At 50.0% G+C, this 11,474-nt stretch overlaps 1 protein-coding gene across 1 annotated transcript; it reads left to right on the plus strand.

The window, feature by feature from the left end:
- The first annotated feature begins 4,831 nt into the window (after positions 1-4,831).
- On the plus strand, positions 4,832-6,142 carry LOC137817203 (uncharacterized). The gene has a single exon (XM_068620448.1). It carries the CDS (start codon positions 4,832-4,834, stop codon positions 6,140-6,142), a length of 1,311 nt encoding a protein of 436 aa, XP_068476549.1.
- Positions 6,143-11,474: the final 5,332 nt, after the last annotated feature.

An 11,474-nucleotide genomic window follows, 5' to 3' on the forward strand; every position in this document is an offset into this window, starting at 1 on the left:
GTAGATGGGCCTATGCACTTGGTCTTGCTCCTGAACCAGCACAGAGCTGATGGCCCACTCTGTTACTGCAAAGTATAATCGAAGGGGGATGTCTGCCCTTGGCTTGTAGAGCACAGGTGGCGTTGCCAAGTACTCCTTCAACTTGAGGAATGTCGCTTCACATTCATCTGTCCATGCAAAACGGCTATTCCTCTTTAGGCACTGGAAGTAGGGGTGGCCCTTCTCCCCTCTAGCAGACACGAATCTTGACAGGGCCGCCATTCTCCCCGTCAATTGCTGAACTTCTTTAACTGAGGTTGGGCTCCTCATAGCGATGATAGCTACACACTTGTCAGGGTTCGCCTCTATCCCCATTTCAGTGAGCATAAATCCCAAAAACTTTCTCGCCTCCACGCCAAAATCGCACTTTTCTGGGTTTAATTTGAGGCGATACTTTGATATGGTAGCAAACAGCTCTTCCAAATCCGCTGCATGCTGCCCCCTCTCGTGCGAAGTCACCACGATGTCATCTACATAGGCCTGCACGTTCCTTCCAAGCATAGGTGCAAGGACCTCGTCCATTAGCCTTTGGTAGGTGGCGCCTGCATTCTTCAACCCAAATGGCATCACCTTATAACAGTAGTTGCCTGTCTCCGTCATGAATGTCGTTTTACACTCATCCCTTTGATGCATCTTGATTTGATTGTAACCTGAGAATGCATCTAAGAAACTCAGCATCTTGCAGCCCGAGGCGCTATCCACCAACGCGTCGATGTTGGGCAGCGGGTACGAATCTTTGGGGCACGCCTTGTTCAAATCTGTGAAGTCAACACACATCCTGCACTTCCCATTTGCTTTCTTCACCAGGACGACGTTGGCCAGCCACTCAGGATATTGTATATCCTTGATGTGGCCAACACTTAATAATTTCCGCGTCTCCTCCTTTACTACGAGGCGCCTTTCCTCATTGAACTTCCTCCTCCTCTGTCGTATAGGACGGACCTTGGCGTCCATGGTGAGGTGTTGGCACAAAAAGTCTGGGTCGATGCCTGGCATGTCAGAGGCGGACCATGCGAACGCATCTAAATGGGGCGCAATCACCGCTGCTACTACATCCTGTTCCTCCTGGCTCAACAAGCGCCCTAGCTTGAATATCCTCCCGCCAATCTGTCTCTCCACCGCGTTGTTCTCTGGTTGGTCACCACTACCTTCTTTGGTAGTCGCCTCCTCGTTGGCTTCTCCAAATAAGGCCCCCCCTGCCACTTTCTGCATGGACGAGTCCCCCTCGGATACCTCCTCCATTGGCGAGGCGTCGCCACCTCTTTTCTCTATGGGCGAATCTTCTCTAGGCGTCGCCCCTGTGGGTATGGCTCCCAAGGGCTCTACCTCCATCGGGGTATCTAATATGGGTGGCCGTTCAACCACCATGACCACGCCCCCCTTCGTCTTTGTCTCCAATGTTGGCTGTGAAAACGGCGCAGAAAACCCCCTTGGTTGAATAAACTGCTCAGGCTCACTTATGTCGTGATGCCCTAAATTGTTGTGTCCTCCACGGCGCAACTCCTCATTCGTGCGGTGGAGCTCTTCATTTCTCATCTGAGATGCCGCGAGCTTCGCTTGCATGCGCTCTTCCTCCACTTTTGACGCTGCCATTACTTCTTGCAATCCCTGCATCATACCCATGAGCTGTTGCATGGTCATCTCTTCACTCCTAGTGCGTGCGGGTCTCATTTTTGAGGTTTATGGAAACCTTCCCGACTGTCGTGCAACTTGGGAACTAGAACTGGTGAACTGTACTTGTGATGGGACTGATGTTTTAAATCGGCCCCACGGTGTGCGCCAAATGTTCCCGCCGGTTGACCGGATGCGTCTTTGTGCGTGGCTTGTCCTCGCGAGCTAGGGCACCTTCGTTCTGCTCCGTCTGTGAGTACCTGAAAAGAAGTGGACAAAGGGACGCACCTCCGTATCGGAACACCGTGAACGGATGCTCTGAAGGTGGTCCAAAAAAATGAATAACTGAATCACTCGTGCTTTCTGCCCTAATTGCCTGTGCGTACGGTGGGTACGCCAACACGACAACTAGGGTTTCTCTGTGTGTGTAAACTTGTGAGTCTTAGGTCCCAACTCGGATCCCCTTCTCAATCGTCTAAAGCCCCTTTTAAACACCTCCAACATTTAAAGCGTCTTAAAGCGCATTTAAAGCATATAAAAATGTTCAACGCGTTTAAAACGTTTAAAGCATTTAAAGTGCTTTAAAGCGTTCGAAACATAAACTAAATTAATGCGTACCTTAGCAAACTTTCAGGGAAACTGATATACCATGATGTTTCAATGCTTTCTGCTATGTGTTCTTCTGACTTGATCGCTACTCTTCGTGGGGGGCCTTACAACATCGTACCCAACTTAGGGATAATCCATCGTGAAAGTCCTCCTCCTTGGAGTGCATCTGGCACAAGGGGGTGACTTTCTGGGTGCCAACTCATGCGCCCCAACCTCTAGTCACTCGTCCTGGGAGCGTATATACCTTTCTCTCGTACCATGCACATGGTTCTCCCTTGGGCGTGGCCCTCTCATGGGTTGTATCCGTCCCAGGGTCTCCCAGCGGTGGCGTGGGTACTTCACGAGTCAGGTTACCCCCTACTGGTACTAGAAATATCACCTTGAAGCCACCTTTCTCTTCTCTTCATTACTGTTCTGAGGTACTAAGGCCTCTCACGGTCTCGCCCCCTCCACGGTCTTTCCTTCCCATGGGTATCGGGGGGTGGCACCGGCGATGCCTTAACCTGGTGACGCCTAGACCTAGCGACGCCTCATCTTGGCGACGCCTCACCTTGGCGTTGCCTCATCTTGCCGATGCCTCATCTTGGTGACGCCTACACCTGGCGACGCCTTAAGCGGTCAACCTGTTGACTTCCTCCCCTTGGTCCCTTTAAGGGGTCCCACCATATATTGACTTTGACTTTGACTTTGACTTTGTTCAACGCCCGGGGACGGGACGGTACATTTACTATTGAAAACAAGTGTACTGCTTAACTAAATGTTTTTTACTTGTTCTTTTCACTATTAATTGATTGAAAACACTTATGATAACTTTGAAAAAAAATTTAATGTGTTAAAACTGTGATTTGATATGCTTAATAGAGATGTCACATACAATCTATGGTTTTAGAACCTATATAACTATAAGAAAAGGCACGTTGTGTATAATAATAGTTTAAAAGTATTTTCATTATTGAAAACAAGTGTACTACTTAACTAGATGTTTTCAACTTGTTATTTTCGCAATTAACTGATGCAAAACACTTATGATATATTTTAAAAACAATTTAATGTGTTAAAATTGTGTTTTGATATGCTTAATATAGAAGTCACATACAATATAAGGTTTTACATCCAAGAAAACTATAACAAGTGAATGTTCTGTATAGCAATAGTTTAAAAGTATCTTAACTATTGAAAACAAGTGTACTGCTTAACTAAATGTTTTCAACTTGTTCTTTTCGCTATTAATTGATTGAAAACACTTATGATATCTTTGAAAAACAATTTAATGTGTTAAAATTGTGTTTTGATATGCTTAATATAGATGTCACATATAGTATACGGTTTTACATCCTAGAAAACTATAACAAGTGAATGTTCTGTATAACAATAGTTTAATAGTGATCAGGTCGGTCATCGGTAGTCGATGACGTCAGCAGCAGATAACCACGTGAACCACTCGCAGGGTGACACGTGGATCAGGTGGTAGAGGAGATCACCCTGAACGGTGATCGGTGGTCAGTAACCGAGTGGCCACCGACAGATCAGTTCCAAGATAAACACCTGGGGGGAGAACGCGAGAAGCAATAGAGCACCGATCAGTCATCGGGTGCATGGTCATCGGGGTTTCGTGTTACACGCAGTTAAACTGGGACTGAGATTCCCAGCGAGAGCGTTACGCATGGACCTCGCATGATCATATCTCAGAGAAAGAGGAGCTGCTCGCCGGTAGAATCGTGCACGAGAGTGGCCTGAGGGAGTTAGTAAACCGGTCAGTGATTGGTGACTCTCTTAACCCATTACGTGCATGACATCGTGAAGGGGAAATCGTTTATGCAGAGAGCAATGCTTGGTGAGTGTGCCTAGTCCAGCCACACCTGGCGTTCTCCTGGGAGTGTGCGATTCACCCAGATGGAAGAAACGTGCTAAGTTACTCCGCAAGGGAATAACTTAGGCACACAAAGAGATGCGCTAGAGCCCTTCAGGTAGTGGCACGTGTACGGTTAGATGTGAGTTTCATGCCTCCACGTGTCACCATCTGAGAGAGGTGCGGCCAAGATAAAAGTGCACTCCGCGTCGTGAAAGGTACACACACCCATGTTTTTACTCATTGTGGTACGTTTTCGCACAATAGCGTAACAGAATTCTGACACACGCAGAGGATAGCGTAAGAGAATTCTGTTTGGCACAGACACAGAGAGAGAAAAAAAAGAGAATCAGAGAGAGATTCAGTGACATTTTTTGTTGGTGGTTCTGTGACCTAACTTGAGCGTCGGAGTGCAAACGGCCGCTAGAGGCGCCGTCTGTGTGTTTTGCAGGTTGTGTTTGAAGTTCCCGGAGAAGGTTCTAAGAGCGTTCTTGCGGATAGAACAGTTGCATAGGCGGGGTAAGGAAGCGACAAAGCAATTCCTCCACGCTTGAGTTGACGACAGGATCATTTGGCGCCCACCGTGGGGCCCTGTAAATCGTGGTCCCATCCACATCAAAGTTTCTAAAGTTTCTCAAAGTTTTTGCTGAGTTTTTTGCTGAGAAAATGAGGAGAACCAGACAAACATCACCTGCGCCATCTGCTGAGGAAGGAGCTGTGACAATGGCGCAGGTCCTGGAGATGATGCGTGCGCTGCAGGACAATGTCGCAGCGTCGAGAGCTGAACAAGAGAAGATGCAGGCGGAGTTGGCTGCATCGCAGAGCAGGAATGATGAGATGAATCGCGTTAATGAGGAGCTGAGAAGGATGTTACAGGCGCAGAAGGAACGTGCAGTTGAAGAAAGGATGTCGATGCCACCATCGCCTCCGAGAGCGTTCCCTATGCCATTCTCCCCTGAAATCATGAAAACCGTGGTGCCTCCCAACCTGGTGGGAGTGAAGGCGTCGTTCACGGGGGTAGAAGATCCAGAAGCGCACCTGACGACGTTCCACACTCAGATGATGCTGTCTGGGGGCTCAGATGCCGTGTACTGGAAGATGTTCATGAGTACACTGAGTGGAATCGCCATGGAATGGTTCGTGAGTCTGCCAGAGGGTCATATCATGTCCTTCCAACAGTTTTCGAAGCTTTTCACTGAGCAGTACATCGTTAACAGAGCACCTTCAGTGGTGTCGTACGATCTGTTCGATGTACGCCAATATCAAGGTGAGTCGCTGAAAGACTGCCTCAACCGCTTCGGAGAACAAGTGGTTAGATTGCCCAGCAAGGACGAGGATATGCTGGTGCATGCGTTTAAGAAGGGAGTGCTGCCTGGTCCCTTCAGTGAGTCGCTCATCAGGAGCCACCCCAGCACCTTTGCGGAGATCCGGCGACGCGCGGTGGCGCACATAGTGGCAGAGACAGAGGTTTATGAGAAAAGAGGAAGCGTTGCATCACCGAAGCCGCGTGGAGGACAGGGGAAGCAACAGCATCAAGCGAGGGTGCATGAGGCAAAGGAGGGAAAGAAGGTGCAGAGGAAAACTCGTCCTTACGCACCCAGGAAGGACCAGGGCAGGGGGCGTGCAAGGGAGAATAATGAACCCCCAAGATACGATTTCATGGTAGAGTTGGCGGATCTGATCGCCCTTCCTGCCATAGCTGCAAGACTCCAAGTACCAGAGAAGACAGATAAGGTACTTGGGAGGAAGAAGAACGAGTGGTGTGAGTTTCACCAAGCCTTTGGCCACACACTCCACTCCTGCTTGGCGTTGGGACACCAGCTGGCGGAGTTGGTAAAGTCTGGATTCCTGGCAGATTACCTGCGGGATGCGCAGGGTGATCGCGCATCGGGGGCCCAGGCAGGAGAACAGCAACATGAAATCCTTGTGCACGGGGAGGTGCAAACGATTGCGGGAGGCTTCTCCGGTGGGGGGTGCACCGCATCACAAAGAAGAAGGTATGCTCGATCGGTTATGGCCATTTCCCCGAGGTAGACATCACTTTCAAGAAAGCTGATCTACAGGACGGTGTACCGCACGACAACGATCCTGTGGTCATCTCCCTCATCACAGCAGGAAGGCGAGTGCACAGAGTGCTCGTAGACCAAGGGAGCTCGGCAGACGTCATGTTCTGGCCGACGTTCAACAAGTTGCAGCTGTCCCCCGATCAACTAAGGCCGTATACCGGGTGTGTCTTTACAGCTTTGCAGGGGATCAGGTAGAGGTGCGGAGGTACATTGAGCTGAGGACGACGTTCACTGATGGAACAACAGCCCGCACCAAAAAGATAAAGTACTTGGTGGTGAACGCCCCTTTTGCGTACAACATCTTGCTGGGAAGGCCAACACTCAATAGGTTGGGTGCAGTGCCATCGACGAGGCACATGAAGTTGAAGCTGTCGTCAATGGAGGGGACCGTAATAACCATCAAGTCAGATCAGGCTGAGGCTAGACGCTGTTATGAGAAGAGCCTCAGGCAGAAGAGGAGCATATGCCATGTCACCTCAACACCACCACCAGGTGTGCTCGAAGAGCGATCGGTGGTTAGGGGAACGCATGGCGATCAGGAGATGGAGGATGCTACGCTGGGGGGCTCCCAGGTAGCTCAGGTGGAAGCGGAGGAGGAGGGCATGATCACTCCTCGCAAGTCAGGGATCGCGAGGGCGGTCATCGCCAGCGAGAGAAGACGCCACCCAGCTGAGGGGTGGGTAGAAGTAGATATAAGGGGGAAAAGGTTCAAGTTGGGAGGATCGCTCGGCGAAGAAGAACGAAGGCTAATCGTCGAGGTGATCGAGAAGCACATGGGCGCGTTCGCATGGTCAGCATCTGACATGCCAGGAATCGACCCTAACTTCCTTTGCCATCGCCTGTCGATGGATCCTAAAGTTCGACCTGTGCGTCAGAGGCGAAGGAAATTCAACGAAGAAAGGAGGAAAGTGATCCACGACGAAGCGCAAAAGCTCCTTGCCGCAGGGCACATCAGGGAGATCCAGTACCCTGAGTGGCTAGCGAATGTGGTATTGGTGCAGAAGCCAAACGGCAAGTGGAGGATGTGTGTGGACTTCACTGACCTCAACAAGGCATGCCCCAAAGATTCTTACCCTCTACCCAGTATAGACGCTCTAGTGGATAGCGCATCAGGGGGGAAGCTACTCAGCTTCTTGGATGCATTCTCAGGATACAACCAGATCAGAATGCACCCCAGGGATGAATGCAAGACTGCATTCATGACTGAACGGTCTTGCTACTGCTACAAGGTAATGCCGTTCGGGCTGAAGAATGCGGGGGCTACCTACCAGCGACTTATGGATAGGGTGCTCTCGCCCATGCTTGGAAGGAACGTGCATGCATATGTAGATGACATGGTAGTCGCATCCCGAGAGAAGGAGCATCATATGGCCGATCTGGAGGAATTATTCACCACCATCGCCAAGTACAGGTTGAAGCTCAACCCTGAGAAATGCATTTTTGGCGTGGAGGCTGGGAAGTTCTTGGGTTTCCTCCTGACAGAGCGTGGAATCGAAGCTAATCCAGGGAAGTGCGCAGCAATCGTGGAGATGAGGAGTCCAACGACGGTGAAGGAGGTGCAGCAACTCACCGGTCGGTTGGCAGCATTATCCCGGTTTGTGTCTGCTGGAGGGGAGAAAGGTCATCCGTACTTCCAGTGTCTTAAGCGCAACAGTAGATTCCTTTGGACACAGGAATGCGAGGAGGCCTTCATCAAGTTGAAGGAGTACCTGGCAAGCCCACCGGTCTTGCGTAAACCACAAGTGGGCACCCCTCTTCGTCTATACTTTGCTGTGACGGAGAGAGCAGTCAATTCAGTCCTGGTGCAAGAGCAAGATCAGGTTCAGAAGCCTGTGTACTTTGTGAGTAAGGTACTGCAAGGCCCTGAAACAAGGTACCAAGCCCTCGAGAAGGCTGCCCTGGCGGTGGTATTTTCAGCGAGAAGACTCAGACATTATTTCCACAGCTTCACAGTAGTGGTAATGACAGATTTGCCCATCCAAAAGGTGCTAAAGAAACCAGACGTAGCGGGAAGGATGGTCAAGTGGGCGGTGGAATTGTCAGATTTCGACATTCAGTACGAGCCACGAGGACCGATAAAGGGGCAGGTGTTCGCCGACTTTGTGGTCGAGCTGTCGTCGGTCACGACACCTTCAGAAGGTTTAGACTTCCGATGGGTATTATCAGTGGATGGCTCCTCCAATCAGCAGGGGAGCGGCGCTGGGGTCATTTTGGAAGGCCCGAACGGAGTGCTGATCGAGCTGTCCCTCCGCTTTGCCTTCAAGGCTAGCAACAATCAGGCGGAGTATGAAGCCCTGATCGCAGGAATGTTGCTAGCAAGAGAAATGGGAGCAAGAAGTCTGGTTGCTAAGAGTGACTCTTTGCTAGTCACCGGGCAAGTTACAAGGGAGTTCCAGGCGAAAGATCCCCAGATGGCAGCTTACCTGGATTACGTACAGCTCCTGAAGACGTCCTTCACCGAGTTTGAACTAGTTCATGTGCCGAGAGAGCAAAATGCCAGAGCAGACCTGCTTGCCAAGCTGGCCAGCTCAGGCAAGGGGGGAAAACAGAGGACCGTCATTCAGGAGACCTTGAAGGTACCGCGAGCGTTCGTGTCAGACAACCAGGTACTTCAAGTATACAAATCGATGGAGCGTCTGACGATCGGTCATCGTTCACTAACTCAGGAGACGTTGAAAGCGCCGAGGGTTAGAGCGCGACCAGCAAAGACCGTTGAGGCGATGGAAATCTGCGCTGTTAGGGAGCCCGACACGTGGATAACACCGTACCAATTGTACTTAGAAGATGGTGTACTCCCACTTGACCCGACAGAGGCAAAAAGAATAAAGAAGAGCTCGAGTAAGTTTACTTTGATTGATGGGAACCTGTTTAGATTTGGGTTTTCTCATCCTGTGGAGATCTGCGTGTATGGCGAGCAATGCACTAGACTTATGTCAGAGCTACACGAGGGGGTATGCGGAAGTCATGTAGGTGGTCGCGCTTTGGCAAGTAGGATCCTCCGCGCGGGGTACTACTGGCCAACGCTGAAGGAAGACTGCGTGAGGTATGCTCAGCGTTGCAAACAGTGTCAACTTCACGCAGACTGGCATAAGGCACCTCCCGAGGAGTTGAAGTCCATCCATAGCCCGTGGCCATTTCACACATGGGGAATCGACATCCTAGGACCCTTTCCCCTGACGATAAGGCAGATGAAGTTCCTCATCGTGGCCATCGAGTATTTCACCAAGTGGGTGGAGGCAGAACCAGTCGCGCATATCACCGCACAGAAAGTCGAGCACTTTGTCTGGAAGAACATTGTCTGTCGTTTCAGAGTACCCAAGAGGCTGGTCTCCGACAATGGCACCCAGTTCACAAGTCATCAGCTAAGAAAGATGTGCGAGGAGTTAAAGATACAGCAGGTTTTCGCCTCGGTGGAACACCCACAAACCAATGGGCAGGTGGAGTCAGCCAACCGAGTACTGATCAGGGGGCTGAAGCGAAGACTAGAGAAAGCTAAAGGAAACTGGGCAGAGGAGGTCCCCAGAATCGTATGGTCCTACCATACCACTCCACAGTCTAGCACCCATGAGACACCCTTTAGCCTTGTCTACGGGACAGATGCCATGATTCCCATGGAGATACAGGAGAGCTCCCCCAGGTTTTTGAATTTCATTGCCGAAGAATCCAACGAAGAACGAAAGGTGAATCTCGACCTACTGAACGAAGTGCGAGAAGAAGCCAGAGTTAGTGCTGAAGCCGTCAAGAGAAGAGTAGAACGGAGGCACAACTCCAAGGTGAGGCTCAGGCGTTTCCAGGAAGGTGATCTGGTGATGAGAAAGGCGCATCCGTATGAGATGGAAAACAAGTTGTCTCCAAAGTGGACAGGTCCATACAGAGTGGTTGAGGCATTGGAGAATGGAGCTTATCGGCTGGAAACTCTGGAGGGAGGAGCAATCCCCAGAACATGGAACACCACCCACTTGAAATTTTATTTCAGTTAAGTTGTAAAGTATTTGCGTTCTCGCGCTAAAGACACACTCAGTGTATATACTGAAAACAGGTTAACAGATAAGGGGGCACTCTTTTCCCTAAGGAGGGTTTTTAACGAGGCCACCCAATGAAAAGATTATCAGCATATCAAGTGTGCGAGAGTTTTCAAGTTAAAATCCTCCTCGCCCCAGGTGCGAGTGCAGGTGACCGGTTAGGCCTTATTCGCCCTAGGCGCGAGTATGGGCGCTAATCTAAGTCCTCCTCACCCCAGGCGTGAGTGCAGGCGACTAGGGTTTGAAAAGCCAGGGGTGCTAGTAAGACCAAGAGAGGGAAAGGAAGGATTTCGACAAACGTCCTTACCCACTTGGCATGTACCAATGTTGGCCCAGTAAAGCTCTTAGTTTAAACCCTTCTCACCCCAGGAGTGAGGCAGGGAAAGAACGACCCGATCCGCCCAAGGTTGATGACCTTGGGGAAGGTAAGAGGGGCTATCGAGAAACACTCTTCTTCCCCCAAAACAAGGCATCACCTCTGACGATTGATGTCAAAGTCCTCTATGCACTTAGCGCTAGAGCGACAGAGAAGCAAGGTGAAGACCGAAGAACGATGACTGATGAGTTGTTGGTGGATATGCTAGTGGGTAGTGCCTTGTCGGAGGAAGCTTTTCCAAACAAGTTCTTACACAATAAGCCGAAGCAGACAGACTATGCCTAGTCAGTCATCTAGTACGAAGCTGTGCATAAGAACTGTTAAAGACAAAGCTAAGGGAGTTGTTAGTCGTGATCAAGGTAGAGGCCAAGATCAAAGAGTATAGATCGCGCTAAACCTAAGCTAGTTAACAATTAGTTGTGTGCAAAAAGAAAGATGAAGCTTAAGAAGATATGAGAGAAGAAACATATAGCTGAAGCAAGTATATATTGACACCAAGGTCTATACAAGTTTCAAGTACAAGAATTGTGCAGAAATATGAAATTACGAGAAGAAAACTCAAGAAGGAGGAATGAGCTTGCCATCTACCACTTCGTGGTAGATGCTGAACTGCGTAAGGTCCAAATCTGGAAGAACGCAACGAATCTGCTCGAATGCCAGCTCGAACCCATCAGCAAGGGTGTTATCACCCACGTTCATAAGTTCGGCGTTCTCAGCTTCGAGCTCTTACTTTGAAGTCTCCAAGGCGTTCTTCTCAGTGGTGAGGGAAGCAATGGAAGAGGCAGCTTCTTCCAATTTGCCCTTTGCTTCGGCAAGCTCGACCTTCACTGCAGAAAGCTCGTTCACTGCCTTTTCAAGTTTCTTCCCCCCATCAGTGGCCTCCTCCTTGGTAGACTTGAGAT

Source organism: Phaseolus vulgaris, unplaced genomic scaffold (assembly GCF_000499845.2).
Source record: "Phaseolus vulgaris cultivar G19833 unplaced genomic scaffold, P. vulgaris v2.0 scaffold_20, whole genome shotgun sequence".
NCBI classification, from domain to species: domain Eukaryota; kingdom Viridiplantae; phylum Streptophyta; class Magnoliopsida; order Fabales; family Fabaceae; genus Phaseolus; species Phaseolus vulgaris.